We start from the raw sequence: 27371 nt of genomic DNA on the forward strand, positions 1-27371 counted from the left end.
TCATCTCAGAAAACTAAAACAATAGTAATAAGTAAAGAACCAATGAGAAGTAAAATAGAAATTGATGCATCAGTATTGATCAAGTAATGGAAGTGAAATACCTTGCAATTACATTGTCAAGTTACGGAGACCTGGATAAAGAAGTGAGAAATCAAGTACAAAAAGCAAATATACAGACAGGATGCCTTATTAACACTATGTATATGGCGAAACCGACATATGAAGACTGAAATAAAGTCAAGAATTTGTAAAGCCAGTGTAAGACCAATAATGGCATATGCATCGGAAACAAGACCCGATACAGCCACAACACAAAGACTACTAAAAATGGCAGAGAAGATAGTACATACTGAGAAGAATTACAGGAAATACGCTGAGAGATCGAAAGAGGAGGGAAGACAATGTAACGTACTGTGTATAAACGAAAGGACACTAAATAGAAAAAAAGAATGGAACTACCGCAAAACCAGAACCGAAAATCGATACTAATAGTCTAAGAGCTAGTGAACCCCCCGACTAACGGTCGTCCTGTAAGGCTAGAAATTTGTCTAGTGATATTTCATAGCACACCAAGGCTAAAAACCATAACCTGGCAGGCATCAGCGGTGCACGTGTATCTACCAGTTGAATCGAAAAGTGCAAATTTAGGGGGTAAAATAAACTTTCTCCTTTCTCAAAACCGTTTAAATGATAGCACTCCGTGGTTTTTCATATTTACATTGACCATATGAAACGATAAAACCTCGTTAACGTTGTAGTTCCTTTCTAAAAGACATAATCAATAGCCTAAATAACTAGTTGTTTTATTTCCACCATTACAAAACAATTTAATATATTTTAGGTCCTGTTCCCCCTTTTTTTAACCGACCAGTATCCCTGGGTGGGAATGCGTGTTCTATCCTACAGAACTGGGTCCTAATATAAACTTAGCTCTTATTCTTTTAGGCTTATTGAAGTAATAGATTTTTACCACCCCCCCCCCTCTGTGGATGCGCTACATTGGAGTTAGAGCCCGTTCACACCACAGGCGCTTGACGTGCGTTTTGATAACACGCGACTACAACTACATACATTTTAAGGAATGTAAACAGGCTCTTACGCACGTGAGAGACACAGCAGGTGACTCTATGCGCATACCTCCATGCCCAAACGTTATACAAAGCTGTAAACATTATTTGTCGTTTATGCCAACAAAAATAGATGACAAGAATTTCAGTATGTAGTGTCAAAATTAAAAGTAGGTCACGTTGATTCACCGTAGTGACAAGTTATCTAATACTCCAGAGAACTATGATGGGTTTTATGCATATTAGGGTGGTGCGAAAAAAGTCAAGTTGATAATCCAGTATCGCTATAGTGCGTAAAAGTTGCGATTGGTAATTACAAGAAAAACAAAACAAAAATTATTCAAATCGGAATTTATCTTCCGATCCCGCAACGGGCCTAAAGATTATGAAAAAAAAATGAAATTTTACCTTTTTTTCGGAAATTTTTATTTATTCTCCATGTAAATTTTGTTTATCGCTATAGTAAAATTTATTTACAGTTTGCATGGTTGAGTAATAAAAACAACAGTTTTACGCACTTAACGAATATCTTCCGATCCCGCAAGGTCAACCAAAATCTATAAAAATTTGGAATTATTGATGATTTTGATAGATTAAAAAACATTTAGTTATCTCATTTTTCTGTTACATTGTGAAGCTCTTCGCTTGTTTATATATTGTATAATAATATTTAAACGACCCAGCACTCATACCAAGTAGGTGGTTGCACTTTTTACTCCATCCACACCCTTCTCTCCATACAACCAATAAGTGTGTGGTTTTTACATTATTTGTATAGTATATTTCTTTTTCATTTGTTTGTGTCCAGCTTTTAAACTTGATGTCAACTTTGAATTTTGATTTGGTGGTAAAATCTGGCAGCATGGACCTTGATTTAAGTGTTGCCTTGATGAATCCATCTCTTGATTGGGTCCCACATACATTAGACGATACTTCCGTGATTAACTCTACGTATCGCTAGACAGCTTGCGTATGACAGGGGAGGTTTTGTACATTCCAGTCTGGCGTTTTTACCTGATATAATGTAGGAACTTATATCTTCATTTGAAACGCTTTGAAGAACTGCTGGAGAAGATAGTTTTGCAACATTCCAATCTAATATTTGAGTGTAGTCCTGTGCTTCAAAATTTAAAGTAGGAGGGATGAAATTTCTAATACGTTTGTCCTTGGCTTTAGTCTATCCGGCTTTTAACACTCTCCTTAGCCCTAGCTCTATAATGTGTTTCCTTTCTCCCTACTACTTGAAATTTTGAAGCATGGGATTAAACTGAAATAATAGACTGAATATAATTTTGCAAAACTATTGCAGACTGTTGCAAAACTATCTTCTCCACCACTTCTTCGAAGTGTCAAATGAAGATATAAGTTCTTGCATTACATCGGGCGACATACCAGACTAGAATGTACAAAACTATCCCTGACATACGCAAGCTGATGAGAGGTGCCTAAAGTTGGTCACGGAAGCATCGTCTAATGCAGGGAAGGCCAACCCGTCGATCGCGACCCCTAGGTCAGTCGATCGATGGCAAGAAAAAATTATCTACCTACCTATCTCTTCCCGTCCAAAATATTACAAAAATTCCAAGTCAGTAGATCCCAGAGAATTAGAAAGGCGGACAGTAGATCTTGAGTCCGATTAAGTTGGTCTAATGTATGTGGGCCCCAATCAAAAGATGGATTCATAAGGGCAACACTTAAATCAAGGTCCATGCTGCCAGATTCTACCACCTAATCACAATAAAAGTTGATGTTTAAAAGCGGAATACAAGTATGAAAAAGAAATTTAGTATGTAAATAATGTAAAAATCACACTCATTGGTTGGTTGGAGAGAAGGGTGTGTGTGGAGCTAGAAGTGCAACCACCTCCTCGTTGTGAGTTCTGGGTTGTTTAAGTATTGTCATACAATATATAAACAAGCGAAAAACTTCACAATGTAGGAGAAAAATGAGACAACTAAATTATTTTTTAATTTATCAAAATCATCGAAAATTTCAAATATTTATAGATTTTGATTGACCTTGCGGGATCGGAAGATATTCGTTAGATGCGTAAAACTGTTGTTTTTATATCTTAACCATGCAAACTGTAAATAAATTTTACTATAGCGATAAATAAAATGTACATGGGAGATAAATCAAAAAGGACCCCGCACAAACCTTATGGAAAATAGGTCCCAGTAAATTTCGTTCATACTTTGGGAAAATATCCTTTGAAGCATCCTGATAAAAAGTTCTCATGGGCACAACTCAATCGTATGAAGGATTTTCAAGATATAGAGGTCCAAACTCGGAAAATTATAAGATTAACGGGGTATTCCAATTCCGTGAGTTATTGGTTATTTGGCAACATGTAGAAGTTTGGATCAAGAGAAAGTACTAGTAGTCTAGGATTTTTTCCTGGCTATCCAATGGCGACCTTTACTTTGACCTTGACCTTCAACGGATGTCATCTTCTAGAGTTTAGAGAGTTTTAGGCATTAAATTGATATAAACAGATTACTCATGGATTTTTGGGATAGCAAAACACGAATATGCCATCCGAATTGCTCTCCGGATGACGTGGTGGCCAGGGCCACTGCAAGGGACGTCATCTTCTAGAGTTTCGATAGTTTTCGGCATTTAATTGATGCAAATGAGTTACTGGAGGGTTCTTTGAGGTCGCCAAACACGAATATGCCACCATAACCGACTCCCGGAGCACCTGGTTTCCAAGGTAAATGAAAGGGGCTCCTGGAGTTTCGAGGGTCTTTGGTACTACATTGATGCAAACGGCTTAATTATAGGTTTTTGGGTTGCTGAACACGAATACGTGATCACATTGTGCCGTAGGCACAATGTGATTCGTGGGTCGGATCTGATAATGTATGCATGTTCAACAACCCCAAAAACCTAAGAGTAATGCATTTAATTCCTCCGAAACTCCAGAAGATAACCTGTCTTAGCCACCAGGTGCTCCTGTATTTGTGCTGATCACGTATTCGTGTTCAGCAATCCCAAAAACCTATAACTAATCCGTTTGCATTAATGTAGTACCAAAGACCCTCGCAACTCCAGGAGCCCCTTTCATTGACCTTGGAAATCAGGTGCTCCGGGAGTCGGTTCTGGTGGCATATTCGTGTTTAGCGATCCCTAACACAAGCAAAACTGAAACCTGTCTCTTTCACCTGTCGAATAAACTTGCGGGCGATACCCTCAATGTAACTCTAAATGATGCAGCTATCAAACATAACAACAACCCCAAATATCTAGGCATCACACTTGATAGAACACTCACCTTCAAAAGCCATCTTACAAACGCAGCCGGTAAACTGAGAACAAGAAACAATATAATAACAAAACTTGCTGGAACAACTTGGGGTGCTTCTGCAGATACTCTTCGGACCTCTGCTCTAGCTTTGGTTTTTTCAGTGGCAGAATATTGTGCACCAGTATGGTTAAATAGTGCACATACAAACAAAATCGATGTCCAACTTAATCAAACCATGAGAATAATCACTGGAACAATAAAATCAACCCCAGTGAGATGGCTGCCTACTTTGAGCAATATTGCTCCACCAGATCTACGCCGTACAGCAGCATTAGTGAGAGAGTATCAGAAAATTGTAGCCAACATACAATTACCAATCCATCAAGACATACCAGACATCTCAAAAGAGCACCAGCGACTGAGGTCTAGAAATCCTCCAATCAGAACTGCCCGAACAATTGGTGATTCCTATGATATACAAAGGCAATGGTCCACAAGATGGATGCCAACAATAGCAGCAGACTATATTCAGATATCCATCCCAACCCAGGGTTTCATCGGATCGGGTCTGCCCTGGCCCACCTGGGCGAGGCTTAATCGCATACGTACCGGACATGGTAAATGTGCTGATTCTCTGTTCAAATGGGGTCGTGCAGAAAGTCCACAGTGTGATTGTGGATCGCCTAGACAGACCATAAGTCATTGTGTTTCAGATTGCCTAAATCGTGCCTACCGTGGAAACCTCCAGGACTTTGTGGAATGCTCCCCAGATGCAATTGAATGGCTATGTAAATTGGACATTAATATTTAGATTCATTCATTATGTTTTGGTGTTTGAATAATATATATTATATTTGTGTATTTATCGTACTGAAAAAGTCCATACGCTAAATAAATAAAAAGCGATCCCAAAAACCCATGAGTAATCTGTTTATATCAATTGAATGCCGAAAACCCTCGAAACTCTAGAAGATGACGTCCGTTGAAGGTCAAGGTCAAAGTAAAGGTCGCCATTGGATAGCTAGGAAAAAATCATAGACTGTTAGTACTTTTCCTTGATCCAAACTTCTACATGTTGCCAAATAACCAGTAACTCACGGAATCGGAATACCCCGTAAATCTTAAATTTTCCTAGTTTGGGCCTCTATATCTTGAAAATCCTTCATACGATTGAGTTGTGCCCATGAGAACTTTTTATCAGGATGCTTTAAAGAGTATTTTCCCAAAGTATGAACGAAATCCACTGGGACCTATTTTCCATAAGGTTTGTGCGGGGTCCTTTCCGAAGAAAAGGTAAAGTTTCATTTTTTTCATAATATTTAGGCCCGTTGCGGGATCGGAAATAAAGTCCGATTTTTTAAATAATTTTTGTTTTGATTTTCTTGTAATTACCAATCGCAACTTTTCCGCACTATAGCGATACGGGATTATCAACTTGACTTTTTTCGCACCACCCTAAGGCACATACGCTGATGATAAAAAATAGACTGCCCGACTGCCGTTGTTTCTTATGACATTAAGTAGCAGTCGTTCACAAATTATACAACATAACACACGTATTTATGTTGCCTTAAACACGTGTATGCAAATCAACTAAATAGAGCAGTAAGGATCTGTTTTTAGGTGGATGTGAGAGGTGGTATTCAGATTTTTGCGGATAAAGTTAGGTGATAACTTCGTTAATAATAATTGATTTATGCTCCTTCTCAAATATGCCCGGAACATTAATAAAAAAAATAAAATATTTAAAAATTTCGTTTTTTTTTCTACTTTTTTTGCTTATAACTTAAAAACTATTCATTTTAGAACAAAGTCCTATAGGAATAAAACAAAGATAATTAAATTTTCTATCAGATGCGATTGGCTAAAAATGTCTTAATTTATCACCCTTGCTTCAAAATAGCAATAAATATAAAATAAGGGGGCAAAACAAGCCTGTCTTTATTCAATGATTTTCCATCACTTAGGTTACACTTCGAAACTTCCTAATTCGCTTAGAAAATTTTTGTAATGTGCTAAAACCGTATACCAAATTTCATTAAAATTGACTTGCTAGATTTTGCATAATAATTTTGCAATCAAAACTTTTTTTAAAATATTAAAATTTTTTAAAATCTTGCATAACAAAAACCAGAATATACAAAGATTTGTCAATTTTTTTACACATAAAGAAGTACTCCACCTATCTAATGCACTTTACAGAATTGAAATCGGATTATTTAAGCAGCCTCAGCAATGTTTTAAAGTTATAAACAATTTTTTGGCTTATAACCAAATTAGTGATGTGGCCAGGAGTAGGTGCTACGGGCTCCTTTATTTAGATGGACTTACCTAAGTTTTTTTTATGTATTTTGACCCTTAGAACACGAATTTTTTGGGTAACAGTTGATAATACAACTGTTTGGGTAACAGTCGATAATATTGTTATAAATAAAGAATTTGAGGAATTACATAACATCGATTTTTCGCAAAATAAAACATTTTTTTGTATTTCTTGGGTAATTCTAAGCAAAAAATGTTCTTACAAGTTTTTTCGTAGGATGCATAGTTTTCGAGATAAAAGCGGTGAAACTTAAAAAAAATCGAGAAATTGCAATTTTTGAACGCGAATAATCTTTGATTAAAAAATAAAATAGCAATTCTACTGACAGCATTTGAAAGTTTAAGTCAAATTATACCGGTTTTAATTATTTGCATTGCTAAAAATTAATTTTTTTATTATTAAACAAAGCTATTTTTTCATAAGCCAAAAAATTGTTTATAAATTTAAAACATTGCTGGGGCCCCTTAAATAATCCGATTTTATTTCTGTAAAGTGTATTAGATAGGTAGAGCACCTCTTGATATGTAAAAAAATTAGCCAACTTCTAAATGGTCAACTTTTTGTTCAGAAATATTTTAAAAAATTTGAACTTTTTAGAAAACCGTTAGATTGCAAATTTATTATGCAAAATGTATTATGTCGATTTTAATTAACTTTGGTACACGATTTAAGTATGTTACAAAGAATTTCCTAAGTGAATTACTAAGGTTCTAAGTGCCACCAAAGTGGTTAAAAAATATTGAATAACAACAGACTTATTTTGCCCCCTTATTTTGTATTTATTGCTATATTGCAGAAAAGGTAATACCTTAAGACATTTTTTACCAGTCGTAAATTCAATTATCTTTATTTTATTTTTTACGACTTTGTTCCAAAACGAATCGTTTTAAAGTGATAAGCAAAGAAAGCAGAAAAAAATCGATGCTTTTCGAAATTTTTAAATATTTTAATTTTTTTATTAATGTTCCGGGCATATTTGAGAAGGAGCATAAGTCAATTATTATTACTGAAGGTGTCACCTAACTTTATCTGCAAAAATCCGAATGCCACCTCTCACATCCAAAAATAGACGTTTTTTCGCAGATCCTTACTGGTCTAAAATAGATATTACATATATCACTAATCAAGGTAGAAATGGGATCCTTAATACTCGTCTGTTTTAAAAAATATGTAAAGTGTTTATACCTATTAGAGAACCGGTTTAAAAATTGCATTGCATTGCATTGCTATTGCATTTGTTATTGTCGTATTATTTTTAATCAGTTCCGTAGTGGGTTTTGCTTACAGCAACACAGTTTAACATTAATTATTGGATATTCTAGATCCGTACGTATTTATAGTTTAAATTGACTTAATACTACATAAAACACATATTTTTTTATAATATTCTTTTCCTCTTCTTTTCATTTTAGAGTGTGTTCCGATTCCGTTTTGTCGCCCCGTTTTTTATACGTATTTTTCCTTTTAATTTAATATTTATTTAGATATTGGATTTTTATCCATTCTGTAAGATGCTGTTTCCATTTTGTTCTGTATTTGGTTTATTTATCACTTATTTTTTTACGTATTTGTATTTATCTTACAGTCTAGGCGCCAAATAAAGGTCACCATGTAGACCAGGGCGCATCTGTAAAAATATTAGTACATTTGGACGTTGAGAGGTGACTCAAATTTTTTCACAGAAATTGCTTGAAAATAACTCAAATAATAATACTTGAGTTATCCTCCCCCTCAAAATGGTCCGGAACATTGGTTAAATAATCAAAATGTCAAAAAATGAAGGAAAAATTCGATTTTTTTCTTGGTTTTTTGATTATAACTTTAAAAGTATTCATTTTCGAGAAAAGTTGTACTAGCATAAAAGTTGCATAATTAAATTTCCTACAATATAGAATTGGGTAAAAATTTAAGAAATAGTCACCCTTGTTTCAAAATAGCAATAATTGCTAAAAAACCATACAAAAACAAGTACTCACATTTTACGTTTTTAAACCATCTATGCTACACTTAAGACCTTCATATTTCACCCAGAAAAACTTTATGATACAGTTAAACAATACCATAAATTTCATTAAGATCGGTTCAATAGATTTTGCAAAATAAATTTTGCAATCCAGCTTTCGCAAAAAAAATTCATATTTCATAATGTTACAGGACTAAAAATAAAGCAGATAGCAAGTTAAATGTTTTTTTGCGTATAGAAGTGTAATGTACCTTTTATTTTCAATTTGCAAAATTAAAATCGATTAACTACCACGGCGTCAAGAATTTTTTTAAATAAACATTAATTATTGGTGTTATGCGCAGGACAGCGGATAGTTTGCTCTGATTGGGCATTAAAATGACCTTCGATAATGATTGATTCATTTTAATTTTTATTACATTTCGATATAAATAAATAAATGTGTTTATTGCAAAATAAAAACACATACTCTATCCTTTGAAATAACACTTTTTTTAGCAAAAACTTTCTTTGTTCATATATTTTAACTTGGAGAATAAAAGTTTATTATTTTTAAACATGTGTAATTGTTTAAACAATATTTCACAAACAATAATAAAATTAGTTTGACTTTTGTGGAATTAAAATATTAAAATACAACAAAATATAGAGTAATAAAATAATATATTAGATAAAGGTTGTAAGAAATTTTGGTGGAAATCAACTTGGGTGAATCGAACACCGCTGTCCTGCGCGTAGCACCAAAAATTAATGTTTATTTAAAAAATTTCCTGACGCCGTGGTAATTAATCGATTTTAATTTTGCAAATTGTAAATAAAAGGTACAGTACACTTCTATAAGCAAAAAAAAATAATCTTGCTATCTGCTTTATTTTCAGTCCTGCAACATTTTAAAAAAATTAATTTTTTTTGCGAAAGCTGGATTGCAAAATTTATTTTGCTAAATCTGTTAAACCGATCTTAATGAAATTTACAGTGTTGTTTTACTATATCATGAAGTTTTTCTGACTAAAACATGAAGGTCCTAAGTGGAGCATAAATGGTTGAAAAACGTAAAATGCGAATACTTGTTTTTGTATGGTTTTTTTCGCAAATATTGCTATTTTGAAACAAAGGTAACTATTTTTTAAATGTTTAACCAAATCTATATTGTAGGAACTTTAATTACGCAACTTTTATGTCAGTACAACTTTTCTCAAATATAAATAGTTTTAAAGTTATAATCAAAAAACCAATAAAAAAATCGAATTTTTCCTTCATATTTTGACATTTTGATTATTTAAACAAACAATGTTCCGGACCATTTTGAGTAGGAGGATAACTTAAATATTATTATTTGAGTTATTTTTAAGCAATTTCTGCAAAAAAATTTGAGTCACCTCTCAACGTCCATCTCAAAACAGATGCGCCCTAGACTAATGACCTTTCCAATTTTGACGGGCAAACTCAACGGTTTCTTATGGATTTTTGGCTCCTGATTACGAATTGCAAGGGTTGATTTCGATACGAGTGGTCAAAAAATTGTTGTAAATAATTTAATTGTTTATAAGGCTCTAGCTCATAAACTAAAAGGGATAAAAACAGTTTCAATAAAATTCGTTCTTCAATAAAAAACAAAGAAAATAGCGTTTACCGAACTGAAATCCAATAATTATAACTCAAGATATTGTACAATTAGTGCCTAATGATAAAATTTGAAAAATACGTATTTTTCGAAGCTTTTTCGATAGTAACTCGGCTTCTACGCATTCAGATGGGCTTTGCAAGGTCTCATTTTAAAGCTTTATTCATAAGCTTATACAGGAGGTTGGTAAAATTACTTTATCTCTATTTGAATTAAAGTTATACCTGTTTTAAATTATAATTTTCTTACAAAAATTGGACATTAATTGGTTTATTAAGCAAATTTGAGCAATAAACATTTATACTTTAATTATTATTAATGATGGAAGAACTTTGAAATCTGGGTATACCGGAGAATCCTACGAATACGTTGGGTGGATAGAGTTCGTAACGAAGTTGTTTTGCACCGGATGAGAAAAGTCACGGAAGTCGTCAGAACAGTTAAAATCGAAAACTTGAATATTTTGGCCATGTTATGCGACACCCAGAGAGATATAATATCATCATCATCCAGCCTCAAAAGTCCACTGCTGAACATAGGCCTCCTCCCCTCGTTTCCAACCCCATCTATCCTGCGCCGCCCTCATCCAGTTTTTATTTACCTTTCTTAAGTCGTCAGTCCATCTTGTAGGCGGTCGACCGACGCTTCTCTTGTCTTCTCTTGGCCTCCATTCCAATAACCTCTTCGTCCATCGCCCATCTGTCATTCTGGCTACGTGTCCTGCCCATCTCCACTTCAACCTGGCTATCCTCTAGACGACGTCAGTCACCTTTGTTCTTCTCCTGATTTCTTCGTTTCTGATTTTGTCTCGCAGAGTTATTCCTAACATTGACCGCTCCATTCTTCTCTGCGTGTGACTCTTAGTTTGGTAGCCGAGGCTTTAGTTAAGGTAAGTATTTTTGATCCGTACGTCAAGACTGGGAGGACGCACTGATCGAATACCTTTCTCTTTAGACATGTGGGTAACTCACTTTTAAAAGTTTCTCTCAGTTTTCCAAATGCTGCCCACCCAAGACCGATTCTTCTCTTCAGCTCATGAGTCTGGTTATCCCTGCCAATCGTAATTTCATGTCCCAGGTATTTATATCTATCTACGAGTTCTATTTCCTTCCCACCAATACTGATGTTCTGGTTGGGTACCAAATTTGTCATTATTTTTGTTTTTGAGATGTTTATATTTAAACCTCATTTTCTGTAGCTACAACGAGTTCTTGTACCATCTCTCTTTCCATACCTAGATCCTCAGCTACTATGACTATATCATCGGCGAAACGTAAGTTGTTTAGGTATTCTCCATCTATTTTTATTCCCTTTGCCATCCAATCCAAACTCTTGAAAGCATGTTCTAAGACCGTATTAAAAAGTTTAGGTGACATTGGGTCTCCTTGTCTAACCCCCCGTTCTATTTTTATGCGATTACTGTTAGTATGTAATTTGACAGTGGTTGTTGCCTGTAAGTATATTTTGTTTAATAATTTTGTATACCTATAATCTAGCCTGCATTCTTTAAGCGCCTGTAATATTTTGCTAAGTTCAACTGTGTCAAAGGCTTTATGAAAATCGATAAAAACTAGAACTAGGGGTTTATTGTATTCCACTACTTTCTCTATCAGGGTTTTTATACTTTGTAGATGGTCATTTGTTCCGTAATTTTTTCGGAATCCTGCCTGTTCTCTTGGTTGATAAGATATAATATACTCCATTCAATAATACAAGGCAAGGTAGCCGGAAGAAGCAGGGATAGGTCGAAGAAGAACGTCATGGCTTAAAAACCTGAGAGAATGATTTAACAGATCCTCTGCATCCCTTTTCCGAGCTGCCGTCAACAAAATTACTATAGCCAATTTGATAGCCAACGCTCGATAATCAAGCACAGCACATGAAGAAGAAGAAGATGGAAGAACTCAAAAGGAACATATTGATTTTATGAAAATTTCCGTAGGTTTAATTTTCGCCAAGATATCGATATTTTAATAGCGCGCTCTGAGGCGCAAGATCGGCTCACAGCGAAAAGGTGCGCGCGCCAATTTCTCCATACAAATTATAATTTATATAATGTATACGTTATCTTCATTTTTCATTTTTGAACACCCTAATACAATTTTATCATCTAATTCTTATAATTAAATCATCATACAGTACCTCGTATCACCTTTCATTCTATTTACTTTTTCTTTGATTTTTTGTACTAAACAAGAAAAAAAAAATATAAACACAAAAATATATTTTGACTATTATATTAAAAATTTAATGAATGGGGCGTAACTAATTTTATTATTAAATTAATAAAATAATATAATTTAAGATATAAGTAACAACGTTTGTCTTTTATACTGGGAAAGTATAAAATAATTATGTGATATATATTAATACTCATCTTTGTTATCTTAAAAACAATTAAATCAAAACAATTTCAAAACTATGATTATTTTACTACACGATATGGTTTAGCAATAGATTACAGTGTTTGTTTGAATTTGGTGTAATGCGTCTTTAAAATTGGAATTGTTATACTACGTAAGTTAAAATATTAGGAATATAATAAAAATATAAATTCAGATTTTCATTCCATAAATGTGTAAAAAATATAGGTACAATTTTTATTTATTTTTAAATTAGCGTATCTAAACATTTTCACTTCTCTTCTGGTTTTTTACTAGCTTCTCTTTTATGTAAAACAATTTCGTTAAATTATGCAATAATATCTATCAATTTTTTAATGATCCCTTATAGTCTGGGCAGATTATCGGAGAATTGGCCATTTTTGGGAAAAGGTATTTACCAGCAATTTTATTGCTGGAATCGAATCTTATGATTGTGTATATTAATAATATAGATATGCAAATCCCGCAGATAGTGTGCTACTTTTTTTATAAACAAAATGGCGCCCAAAAATCGTCTTTTTTTTCAATTTTTGCTCTATAACTCCAAAAATTTTTACTTTACAGCAAAAACACCAATTAAAAATAAATTCACCGTAATTAAATTTTGCATAGAGACGTGTTTTCCCGATTTACTTCGACGAAAATTTTCCCGGAAAATGCAGGTTTTTCCAACAAATACTTTAATTTTCAACTAAAATTTTATATAAGTAATTGTTTATCAAAAATTAAATAACTTGGTGATATAAAAGCTCTTTTCGTTTAGATTATAATTCCAGAAACCGATGGAAAATAAATTAACAGTTTAGCAACAATTGAACTGTTAATTAAAAATTTACGGTCGCTATATAGTCCATTCATTAACGGTAAAGTATTGCAAAACCTTTAAATTTTAAAGAACCGCTTGGATTGACATGAGATTTGGCATACACACAGCTAACAAGTCAAAGAAAAAAAGTAATATTGTGCCGATATGTGCTTTTGCCCTGGGGGTGGTTTTCACCCCCTCTTGGGGGTTAAAAAATATTCGTCCAAACAAAGTCAGGAAATGGGTAAAATGGCTAATTTAAAGTAACTTTTGTTCTATAGAGTTTTTTCACTAAGTCAATACTTTTCGAGTTATTTGGCAGTAAATGTGTTCATTTTTTCAACAAAATAACCACGCTTTTAGACGGTTTTTCGCAAATAACTCAAATTGTAAGTATTTTGTCGAAAAAGCATTCTTAGCAAAAATATAGCCTACAAAAAATTTAAAAAAATTGTGAATATATCACGTTTTTTTATTTTGTAGAAGCAGAGTTATAGCTAATGAAATATAGGTTCATATTCGTCAAATTCCAAGTGGAATATTTTAACGTGAAATAACCAAACATTAAGCACATTTCGGGGAAAACTCATTTAAACTTATTTAAAGTGTTTAAAAAAAGCTTCATTTTTGTTTTATAAAAAAATTTCTAACATCAAAATTAAACAAGTTACGCTCAAAATAAAGTTAGTCCCTTTTGGTTTTGGTAAAAAAATCGAGAAAACCCCCCCCCCTAATTAGTATCTTAAATGAACTTAATCGTAACGACTTCACCAGTTTCTTGACTCGTGTATATATTGTTTATATGATCTGTAAGTTTCATCGGTTCAAAGTCCTTATTATTGAAACGGCTGTAGTTAAAAGGTGTTGAACGAGTCACTGATCACGAATGTATGCAAATTTAGAAACACCAAATCTTGATCAATTTTTGTCTAACAGAAAAACAAAAAAATACATGATATTCAGAAAAGCAAATCTGACTTTTTTTATATTTCGAGACTTTTGGTATCTCTAACAATTTTTAAGTTATTTTGAAAAAAAGCATATTTTTCAAAATTTAAATTTTTAAAAATTTTATTTTGATACCAATTTTTTTCAAAAATAAACACTTTGAATCGATGAAACTCACAGATCATATAAACACAATATAAGTAAAATAATTTATGGAGCGGCAACGATTAATTTCATTTAAGTTGCTAATTAGGGGGTGGTCTTCCCGATTTTTTTTTGGCAAAACCAAAGGGGCCAACTTTATTTTGAGCGTAACTTGCTTAAATTTAATGCTAGAAACTTTTCGTAAAAACAGAAATAAAGCAGCTTTTTTAAACACTTTAAAAAAGTTAAAATGGGTTTTCCCCAAAAAGTGCTTAATTTTTTGGATATTTCACGTCGAAATATTCTATTTGAAATTTGGTGAATATGAATCTATATTTCATTGGCTATAACTCTGGTTCTACGAGATCCAGAGACCTAACGCGTACACCATTTTTTTTACTTTTTTATAGGCTATATTTTTGCTAAGAACGGTTTTTTCGACAAAATACTTACTTTTTGAGTTATTTGCGAAAAACCGTCTAAAAATGTGGTTATTTTGTTGAAAAATGAACATATTCACTCACAAATAACTCGAAAAGTGTTGACTTGGCGAAAAAGCTCTATAGAACAAAAGTTACTTAAAATCAGTCAGTTTACCCATTTCCGGAGTTGTTTTATACATATATTTTTTCACCCCCAAGAGGGGGTGAAAGTCACCCCCAGGGTAAAAGCACACGTCGGCACAATATCACTTTTTTTCTTTGACATGTAAGCTATGCGTATGCCAAATTGCATGTCAATACAAGCGGTTCTTTAAAATTTAGAGCAAAAACCGTGAAAGAATGGACTAATAATAACCACAGTAATTATGATACATAAGAATAACTATGATTTTTGTATAAAAAGACACTTTTCTACGACCGTTTAATAACATGCTCATTATTCGCTATTTTTTCATAGATAATAGCACCCATTACTGTACCCGTGAGTAATAGTTCATTACTCACAGGCAGAAGTTACTCACAGGTCATTACTCACGGGCTGAAGTTAGATTCAAGGGGCGCATGCCATTTTTAATATTAATCGAATATAAACTGCAAATAAAATTACTTAAACTTGTTTATTTAATACAATAATTATTGTAATTTATATCAATAATTAACTTCGAAAATTTTTTAAAGAAATTTTAGCTGTAACAATGTCAGTATATTTTTGACGTTTATATATTGTTTATAGCCCGGTTATAGATAAATGAGAAATTTAAAGAGATATACCAATTGGTGTACAAGTGGTAATAACAATTGTACACCAACTGGTCTATCTTTTTAAATTTCTCATTTATCTATAACCGGGCTAAACTAAAAATTTTGACGTTTATCATTTATTTTAGTGACAGTGATATTATCGCAATTTGTTTGTGTTAATTGGAATTTATAACTAATATAATATTGTGTTTATTTTTCAAGTTATATTGTGTTAAATATGTCATAACATAATATATATTGTTATATTATTATATTATGTATATATAGTTAAATGTAAATAAACATTATAACCATATGAAATACGTAATACGTCCACCGAAAATAGCCATTTCCTATTTATTAGATTCACTGACAGTAGGTACAAATTTATGCTTATAATTTTTCGGAAACGAATAGAACTTGGATGGACTATTTCTTGTTGTATTTTTGCAATAAATAAGAATTTGGTAATAGTAAGCAACCGATTATTCAGCCACGTACTAGGGGTAAATAGCATTTAGGTAGGTATTTTTGTAAATTATTATAATTTAAATCTCGAGTAGACGAGATTTATAATCGAGATTATATTTTTTACTAATTAATATAAAAAAGTAGAAAAAGTATAGTATTCTACTCGCATGTAATGGCTATTACTCACTCTGATGAATTACGACACTCGCCTACGGCTCGTGTCGCAAACTTCATCATAGTGACTAATAGCCATCATTACATGCTCGTTGAATAATATACTATTACCTATCTAATGTACATACTTTACAGAATTGAAATTGATTTAAGCGGCCTCAGGAATATTTTAAAAGTATCAACAATTTTTTGGCTTATCAACAAGTAGAATATCTCGGGAAATATTAAATTAAATTAAATCATGAAAACGTTATTGGGAAATAAGCGGCAGGACGCTTCTTTAAAACAAAAAACGTTTAATTAGGATGAGTGGTTCCTGAGATACAACCGGTCAAATTTGACCGCCATCTAACTAACGCATTGTTAAATGTCAAAGTTGCTTTTGTTTTGTTATAATACCGGGTGTCCGCTTATATTTTCCCCCATTTTAACTGCCTATAACTTCTAAACGGCTCAAGATATGCGGTTTTCGCTCAAATGTTGTATTTTACTAAAAGTTTTTTTGAATGGATTAAATTTTTTATATCACTTTTAAATAAAAAATGGCGGATTTTTGAAAAAACGTTGTTGACTTTTTTTTTAATGGAAGACCCAGTATATTTTTTTGTAAATTGAAAGAATGATCTTTCGCCTATCCAGTGATATAAATATCAATGTCAATTTGCTTAGTATCCGCTGTGAGCTCGTACGTAGAGGAGATATTTATAAATTCGCGAGCGCCAATAGTGGCAAGTCTGTAAACGTTTACCGGAAATTTGACATAAATGTCAAAGTGATTAATTTAAAATTAAAATTAAAAACATTAATTATAAAAAATATTAGTTGGTCAAAGCTGTGGTATATATTTTACCTTAAATATACTTACGTTTTAAATACTGAATTTACGTTTTTTTAACGTTCGGTAATATGTAATTATAAATTAATCTATTATTCTTAGCGCCATCTACACGATAATTGTGAAAGTATCCGAACTAAGAAATTAATATTTCATCAATAGAACGTCAATATGATTAGCAAAATCTTAAAAAAATCTAGTATAATTTAATTACTTTTTAGCGTTGTAAAAATAAAGCGATAACAATTAAATAATAAATTTAAAAATTACCGGTGAAAGTTGAATTAGTAATCCGGCAGGAGCGACACCAGCGAAGCTCAGAGCGTATAGTTATTTTAATCATTATGTTATTTAGTTATGTGATATCCACGTTGCACATCTCATTTTAAAAATTAATTACTCAGTCATTTGACAACCGATTTTAAAAAACTTTATATCGCTGGATAGGTGAAAGACCTTTCTTTCAATTTGCATAAAAATATACTGAGTATTCCGTTAAAAAAAATCACCAATGTGTTTTTAAAAAATTCCGCCACTGTTTTTCGTAATTGAAAGCGATATAAAAAATGCAATCCATTCAAACAAAACTTTTACTAAAATAAAACATTTCAGCGAAAACCGCACATGTATTGATATCGTTCGTTATTATTCCGGCTAAAAACACTTTTGCTTAGATGGCATTATACGGGGGTGAATGGAAGCGTTGTATTTTCTAGTAATTTTAAAAAATGCTGTGGAAAAAGTTATGAGCTGATTTTGTTTTATAGTCCTTTCGTATTATCCCGGAGGCATGATTAAGATTTTATTTTTGGAATTATCTGGATCTCTCTTTTGTTCAAAGATCTGCGCAATTTTTGTAACTATAACCACTGAAAATATCCTAAATAGAGGTTGGATTAGTTGGTTACTTAAATATTGATTGTAGTATAAATGGAAAATAGCTATTCTTCATCATCCTAGGTCTCCAGAAAAGGACATCGCACACATCTTATGGAAAATATAATGTCACGCAAATTCAATAAAATTTATACGAATAGATTCCTTTTAAATTAACGGTCAAATCTTATCATTGCGCCAACTCTTAATTATGATTAATTACGGCGCAAATTGCAATTAAAGTTTATCGAAATCACATTTTTGGAGTCAGTAAAACTGTCAGTTACAATCACTATTGCTCTGGGTGCTATTCAAAAGAGCTTAAACCCCGCTGGGCCTCAGCGGATTAGTGAAACTAATCCGCTGATTTATGGAGTACCGACAATTTGGGTATTATAAAATATTTTTTCTCTCTCTAACTTATGTACGTATCCATTTGATTTCAGATTTATTTATATCAATTTCTGCTCTTATTATTGAAAATATGGAGTTGGCGCAATGATAAGATTTAACCGTTAATTTAAAACGAATCTATTCGTATAAATTTTATTGAATTTCAGTGACATATTTTCCATAAGATGTGTGCGATGTCCTTTGGTACAGTCATGGCCTCCCTGGTAGCAATATCGTGCTATTCCCCAGGCAAGGATAACACATCTTCTTTATTCGATGCCAAACATGACTAAAATCTATGTATAACAAGAAATCGAACTTGACTGACTTGGCAACATTTAGCGCGCCTATAAGTATAATAATTATTCTCATCACATAGTGTCACTTACTGCCGACGCACTGTTGAAAGTTCGCAGAACTTTCGAACAAAAATATTGATGTCGCGCTGATGTAGCCCCTTAAGTAACAACCCACAACACACGTTAAGAGCATAGAGGTATATATTAACATAGAGGGAGCCTACCTTCCGCGCTTCCTGACGACAAGATCTCATGGACTGGTTTGCTGCATCTCTTTCTAACACATTGTATCGAAAATCTATGATGACATTCAGTGTGAATATAGGCACGGAAGAGGAGGACAACTGTAGCAGCTTTACTATGCGTAAGAGTGAAACAGCACTAATCCAAATAAAAAAGATGGTGTCGTCACTTCGCTCTGAATGACACTCTCTCTATGCTAATATATAACTCTATGGTTAAGAGTAAACAGTAGCGCGTCATCAATATTTTTGTTTTTCGAAAGTTCTGCAAATTTTCAACAGTGAGGCAACAGTGCGTCGGTAATTCGACACTGACAGTGACATTATACTATCAAAAACAATAATTTTTATACTCATAGGCGCGCTAAATGTTGCCTAGTCAGTCACGTTCGATTTCTTGTTATAGAAAATCGATTTTTAGTAGATCCAATGTGACACAAAATCTAGGCATAGGATAAAAAAGTTTATTTGAAGAAAGTGTATTTTTTGTTCTTCTTAATGGTGGTACAGGCTCGTTTTTTAATATTGTATTTAATTACAGAATAATTTCCACATACTATCATATTTCTCAAATTAGGCTCTGTAGCGCCATTCTTTATTATCTTACGAATATGTGTGCCAAATATCTCGACAAAATATTCAAAATTACAGCCGCAATCTTGGACCGCGTTTGTTGCTACCTGTTGATCGCTACTGTTGCCTCTTAAACGAACTTAAAGCTAAAATGCGCAGATTTGGAATGAGTTTACTCCTGAAAAGTGCAGTTGACTCAATATCTAACTGAATTCTCGCGGTTATACAACAGGGCGATACTACTCCGTTTTAAAAATAAATAGTTCTAAATTTAGATAACATTATATATAGTAGTTTAGTGCAATATCCAGTTGCCAACAAAATAAATAGTTTGTATTTTAAGCATTTATGTTTTAGTAAGTATATTTTATGTTGCAATGCTGATTGAGCCTGTATTATTCGTAATTAACTAACTACATGTTATATTAAAAAAACATTATGAGACAAAAAATACACTCTCAACTATCTTAATTACGAATGTACTGTAGTTTGTTCCAATATATAATTATGGTCAAGGCTAGTATTTACAGTGTGGAATGTAATTGGATGGTTCGAATTATATAAAAACAGGGATTCTGTAAGATGAACATTTGAAATTTGATGTTTGTAACGTTGCCAACTTTACAATGTTTCTGAAATCATTAGTCGCTTAGGTTTTTTTTAATACAACACCCTGTCCATTGTACCTTTATCGAAATCTCTACTTTAGTACTAGTTTAACCGTATACAATACTTTCTATTTTATGTAGTCAGGATTATCTTAAAAAGATAAAATAAAGCCTCGAAACGCCTAATCGTGTCAATAATTTTTTTGATTCAAAGTATGTATAACTAAATTTATACATAATAATTAAAAGTAGTAGTAATATATTACTGTCTACCTAACCTAGTATTCAAAATGTTCTTCGATATTAATTTGACAGTATCCTAAACGATGATATAGTACGTCCCCAATAAAAGTAATCTTTAGGATTCACATCGAGTGAACGAGGAGGCCAATCAATACTACCTAATCTACCAACCCCAACCCATCGTCCGGGAAATCTTTGATCTAAATAACACCGAACAAGAACAATTATACCAAAATGAGCTGGAGCTCCGTCTTGCTAAAAGCATTGTCATGTATCATGTATACCGAGCAACCGGGTATGAAAGTACCGAATACGCTGATTAAAGTTAACCGCCTTACAAAATTCTTCTAACCGTGGTTTAATCAGAACAGAAAGTACCGTGTCTCACCCTTGAGAATTATTCGTATAAAGATAAACACTATTTTGGTGTATTTCTGTTAGAGAATCAAATTAAAGATTGCAACATAATAGCACGCAAGCTCATCTAACGTAATGACAGTCTGTTTCGACTCTGTTTTGACAGTCTCTTGACGTAATGTTACTAGGCCTGCATCACTTGATTAATTTTAAATCAGTGAGAAATGACCCGTGAGTAATGAACTCTTACTCATAAGTGAAGTAGTGAGTATTATTATCTATTCAAAGATAGTGAATAATGAGCATGTTATTAAACGGTCGCAGAAAAAATAATAAAGAGCACACTTAAACTAAAAACAATTTTATATCACACGAGTATCAATACTTACATTATTTTTTATAAAATTTTAGGTTATTTTTACTATGTTGTATATTATACTAATCCTTGTGATATTATTATGGTTTATTTTATGGATACTGCAGCATGGATACTGGAATTATCAAAGGAATAAATATCTTAAACAAATACCGGGACCAAAACCTGTTTTCCTATTTGGCAATATGAATTTTTTTTTGTTCTTGCCCAGAGAAAGTACGTATAATTTTACAAAATATCAATGACAACAACAATATCATTAGCGTAACATTCATTCATTCATTCATTTATTCATGCATTCTTTCATTCTATCGTTCATTCATTCATTCATTCATTCATTTATTCATTCATTCATTCATTCATTCATTCATTCATTCATTCATTCATTCATTCATTCATTCATTCATTCATTCATTCATAGCTCACGCTATGCCGTTCAGAATCCTATTATTGGGTGAAGTAGATTATTCCTCTATCATTTACAGCTTGCTGTGTGTCTTTGCTGTTGTCGTGACGCTTTTCCATTTCTTCCTGTCTTTGCACTGAACTTTCCAGTCTTTCAAATTGATTCCTCTTTTGTCTTCTTCTACATCATCCAGCCATCTTATTCTAGGTCTTCCTCTACGCCTGGGCCCTGGGCCATAGTGGTGTGCAGTTAGTTATCTTTCTCAACATATCTGAATGTGGGCCTTTCTGTATATGTCCTATTATAAAATTCACGAGGAAAATAAACATCCTGTAGCTGGCTGTATACCATAAATCACATAAATACTAGATTAGTTGTAAAATGTATATTTTAAAATACCCTAAATAACGGTCAAAAGACAAAACGTTTTCGGGTTAAGAAATCCATCATCAGTGTTTTAAAAGCCAAAAAATGGCATGTCTGAGCCACCAAAATGTGTTCGGTAAAAACCCTTTAAATGTAAAAGATTATGTTATGTTACATATTTAAGTATATAAAATATTAATGATGTTCTAGATATGAGGTTTTCTCCAAAAAAAAATCCAACCAAGTGGGAAGAGTCCTTTGTTGCCCTGGGTATTATCCAGGCATATCTAGAACATCATTAACATTTTATATAAATATGTAACATTACATAAATCTTTTACATTTAAAGGGTTTTTACCGAACACATTTTGGTGGCTCAGGCATTCTATTTTTGGCTTTTAGAACACTGATTATGGATTTCTTAATCAGAAAACGTTTTGTCTTGTGACCCTTATTTAGGGTATTTTAAGATATACCTATTACAACAAATCTAGTATTTATGTCCTATTAGGCCAGTGAAATAAGGCAAAAATATACCATGTTCGGGACACTTGAGCAGCCAGGTTGCAAATGGGTTGTTTGGGTATTATATACCTAGTACATTATAAATACAAAAATGCCCGTCACGGACGAGAATTTTAGTTATTAACAAATAAGGGTCAAAAATGGCAGTTTTTTCGTTTAAATCGCTACAGGTAAAAATAGGGTGTCTTAATATATTATTTATAATATATTCTTTTTTTACTAGATGAGTAAAGTCTTAAAATGGTTTTTTTTTAATTTTGGTCCGTTCATTTGTTGCTTCGGAAATTGCAAAATAAGATGAAAATATCGAAAATAAAAAATTTGCTATAACTTTTGTGAAAATCAGCTTAAGACTTTCATATTGCATGAAAAGTTGAGTCAAACAGTCCGTATAATGCACAAAAAGATTTAAGACGATTCGTCAATTAGTTTAAATTTTATTCAATTTATTTTTCCCAAAGAACTTTTTTTTGCAAGTTTATTGTTCAGAAAATGATAATGATATAGCAAGATTGTGGAAACCCAATAAAAGAAGAATATGTAGTTATGTTTTCAAAATATTCAAAAAAATTATTAAAAAGTCATTTTTGTGACTCTGAAAATTTTTTGCTCAATTAGAAATCCAATGAAGTCAATTAATTTGTGGTCATCTGATTGAATACAACCAATAAAACCAACATTATACTGAAAACAGATCTCATGGGCTGTTTTCACTCAATCATGTAGCTATGGATACCTACATTTCGTTTCATTTCGATTTTGACATTTCAAATATTCAATATTTCAAAATGTCACGATTTGGTTGTAATACTGATGAGAATATTAATGAAATTATCGAATCAAATATACCAAAGAATACTGTTTACATCTTCATCAGTTATAGAAACTAACATGTCTGGATCTTCATTAAATTTTTCTAATTGTTCCTTTGTTAATTGCACATTTAAATAAATTGTTTCTGCTCTGTATTTTTTTTTCATAACCAGCAAAAAATTTTCTATCCGAATAACCCTCGAACATTGATAAATGCTCAAAAATTTTTTAACAACTTTCTCAAGCTTGTTGCTTACAGGCAACAGACCTCCGTCTACGGCGTCGGTCTGTTTCCAAGCAACAAGCTTTCGAAATCTGTTATAAAATTTTTTCGAACAATTATCAATGTCCTTGATGGCTTGTTCTCGTGATAAATCGTAATCATAATCACAGTTCAAATAAAGACTTAAATAGTATTTTTTATTAAACACTTCTCCAAGAAATTAACGCACCACATAAACATTGATCATTTTTAATGTCTCGAATTTCCTAAACCTGTTGTCCGATTTAAGTGATTTTTTATGTTATTGCCTTATTCTTTAACAATAGGGCTTTTCATTCACAGTCATTTGTTTCGAGCTTCTGTCATGTGTCACTAAATATTAATATATCTACGTCATACGTTATTGGTATATCTAATAATACAAACCAAAGACGTATGACGTAGATATATTAATATTTAGTGACACATGACAGAAGCTCGAAACAAATGACAATCGATGAAAAGCCCTATATCGCTATAATAATATTGCTGCTACACAGGTAAATTTTCATTGTATAGGTACCGGGTTTACCAATCAAATTGTGAGTTTTGAATATTCTACCATCTATAAAATACTGAAATTAAAACCCAATTATAGCCTCTCATTTTCTTAACATTCCATATTTTTTATTTAGTCGCTTATGTTGGACAATAAAAAAGTTAGGTACTTTAATAACTAGCCTTGTTTATCATCAATACATGGTGTTTTTAAATAAGTATGGCAAACTGTAGACCCTAAGGCACATCAAAGAAACATGAAACGTAAATTACGTTTCATGGAAATAAACCACTGCTAAACAAATATACGTCCGGCCATTTGTGAGACTCTCCGAAAATAAAAATGTGTCATGAGCATGAATCACACTCGTTTCATTGATAGGCGGACTTTGAGATTGGTTTAGCAGTGTTTTCTTGTCATGAAACAAGTTTTTCGTTTCATGTTTCATGTTTTTCGTTTCATGTTTCTTTGGTGTGCGGCTTGCCTAAGGGGTAATTCTGCATGAGACAAATATGACAGTTTGTTTTATAAACGTATTTCCGCAAATACTTCGTTTCCGAGATAGTTGAAATTTTTCTTACCAACTTTTTTTTTAATAACATCCAAGATTTTTTACAATGAAAACAATAAGTAAAATTGTTTGTCTTTACAATGACAGAGAGATGTAAGGTCCAGTGACCAAAGCATCACGACTCACACACATTACCTTATTTACCGGTGAGATGCGTACATACACTGATACGCGATCACGAAAACTAAAACTGGCACAGAGCACAGTTGGCTCTGTCAGGATCGGTTAGGTAGGTCCAAGGGATCATATCGCTTCAATCTCTTCGCTTGTTGGTTGTTAAGAAGATTGTGTGCCAAGGTGTTAGGATGTACCCGCAACCTATTTTGATATTGTTCAGAAGATTTTTTGCACTCTTCGGAGACTGATAATACCTGAAGATCTCTATGTATTGCGTCGTTCTGGATGTACCAAGCGGCATTAGCGATTGTTTTTAGAGTTTTGGATTGAAATTTTTGTATTTTCATAATATTAGATTTGCTAGCTGATCCCCAGAGCTGCGAGCCATATGTCCAAATGGGTTTTATTATTGTTTGGTATATAAGGAGCTTGTTATCGATCGATAGGTAAGAGTTTTTTTCCCAACATCCAGTAAAGTTTTCTGTATAAAATTCTCAGTTGAAGTTTTTTGTCCATATATGTTTGGTCCAAGTTAGTCGTTCGTCAAAGTGAATACCTAGATATTTTACGTCATCCTTTTGAGGTAAAGGATGTCTATCGAGGCAGAGGCGGCTCAAGCCCATATAGCGCCCGTGTGCAGTCGATGCCCTAGCGCCCTTTGGTAGACGCGCAGTTAAAATGAAATAGTCGAATAGGTACCTACCTAGTACTAGTACATAGGGTATGATATTAGAGTGTATTAGGTACGCTTATAATGTAAACAAAAATCTAGACGCAAATAATGCAATATTAAATGATGTCGAGAGCCAATAGGTATTCGCGGCGTCAGAACAACCTACCCAATCTGTTAAAAATATTTAATTAAAAATAAACTTTTTTATCTACGACGTAAGGTTGAAAATTGGTTGAGGAAATTTGACAGGGTTGAGTACACAAATAAATAGTACTTTTAGGAACGAATTGGTTAATTGAATATAAAAGAACAACTTGATTAACTGTGATTATTTAAAAAAATAATTTATTAACGAATTATTACAGGACGCACATACTACAACTACGCCAGTCAATGAGAGCAAAAACAGGATATTACCTCCGAATTCTAGACTACTGTATGGATTTTAATTAAATTTTGGGAATAGCCTCTACTAATCTCCTAATTTAAAGTCTATCCTGTTTACTATGGCGCTTTTATCTTGGAGGTGGTTACCATCCCTTCTCGGGGGTGGAATATTTATTGGTCAAAATAACAACGGAAGTGACTAGAAAACCCAATTCTAAGCAAAATGTGTTCTATAATTTTTTTTGAAAACTCAATACGTTTTGAGTTATTCGTGGTTGAAAATTTGCAATTTTCATTGAAAAATGTCACCTTTTCGGACGGTTTTTTGCGAATACCTTAAAAATTATGCATCTAACGAAAAAAACTATATAAAACTTTTTTTGTAGCTTAGGAAAAATCAAAGAGATAGCTTCGTTTGTTTATAAATCTTGTAGTTATAATAAAAAGAGATATGGTAGGTGAAAAAAGATTTTTTTGGTGCATGCTCAAATCGATGTGTTCAACTTAAAATAACAGAGAAATGGTCAATTTTAAGGGTATAATTCATTCAAACTAAGCGAGATATAGTGCAAAAATTTGATGGCTGATTTATTTTAAGATAAAACCCCTCATCCACCAGATTAAATTGCATCATTTTACTTCTACAATACCTTTTATTTTAGTGTTATTTCTATGTTCAAAAAGTTGGATGGGTTTAAAAGTTATGGTTTTTTAAAAAAAAAAGTCAGATCAAATTATAGAGCGTATTTTTAAAGTTTCTTAAAAATCTTCATTTTTCTCCATGTAACTCGAAAATTATAAAGAGGTACAGCAATGAAAGAAAAAACAAAATTTTTATTTGAAACAACCCTACATTTTTGTACTGTATCTCGGATATCTTCGGAATCATTATCGGTATGTCTTGAAACGAATCAAAAGATTGCTTCTTAGAGTGAATGTAATGTGTGTGGATTTTAAGGGGTTTACTCTAATTCTCCAGAGTTTAAGCCATTCATTTGTTTTGTTCAGATGTAGTTGCAGTGTTGCAGATGTAGTTGCAGTAAAAGGTTTTATTTGCGTTTTTAAAACACTGATAATTAATATTACTAATTAACGATAAAGTTTCGAACAAAAACTAGTTACTAGATATTTTTGTACTAAAAATAAATTTATGCGACCGTCTCTAGCAAAGGTTGGATCGAGTCTTACAAATTAACGATTTATTTATTGCTCTAAAACCGGTTGATATATGCAGATGAAATTTGGTGGGTTTTAAGAGGTAGTTATTTTGCATTTTTTGACATAAAATTAAGAATTTTATGTTCTCCATTAGCGCACATAAAGGTCATATTACCCGTATGCGCGTCATTGGTGAATATTAAATACCCAATTGTATATCAAAAAATGCGCAACAGCTATCTCTTGAATTCTACCAAATTTCATTTGCATATCTCAACCGGTTTCAGAGCAATAAATAAATCGTCAGTTTGTATGAAAAATTTCAATACCCCGTATCTCGGAAATAGAGCCTTTGCGGACATACGTTTATAAAGCAAACTGTCATTATTTTTTCATGCAGAATTGCCTCTTAAACTTTGCCTTACTTATTTAAAAAAAAAAAATTGTATTGAAGTATT

The 27371-nt window shown here is 32.6% G+C and overlaps 1 protein-coding gene across 4 annotated transcripts in view; it reads left to right on the forward strand.

Annotated features, from left to right (window-relative positions):
• The first annotated feature begins 7839 nt into the window (after positions 1-7839).
• The window catches only part of LOC114332393 (cytochrome P450 4d2), a 68000-nt gene continuing 48468 nt past the window's right edge, over positions 7840-27371 (forward strand). Inside the window, exons 1-2 of one of the 4 annotated variants that reach the window (XM_028282188.2) lie at positions 7840-7963; positions 21172-21352. In XM_028282188.2, the coding sequence (XP_028137989.2) occupies positions 21184-21352 (169 nt within the window). In that variant the 5' untranslated portion in view covers positions 7840-7963; positions 21172-21183. Of the gene's footprint in view, positions 7964-12649; positions 12742-19889; positions 19909-21171; positions 21353-27371 lie in introns of those variants that run through there. The other 3 variants (XM_028282190.2, XM_028282187.2, XM_028282189.2) reach the window with 3 other exon arrangements.

Source organism: Diabrotica virgifera, chromosome 4 (assembly GCF_917563875.1).
Source record: "Diabrotica virgifera virgifera chromosome 4, PGI_DIABVI_V3a".
Lineage (NCBI taxonomy): Eukaryota > Metazoa > Arthropoda > Insecta > Coleoptera > Chrysomelidae > Diabrotica > Diabrotica virgifera.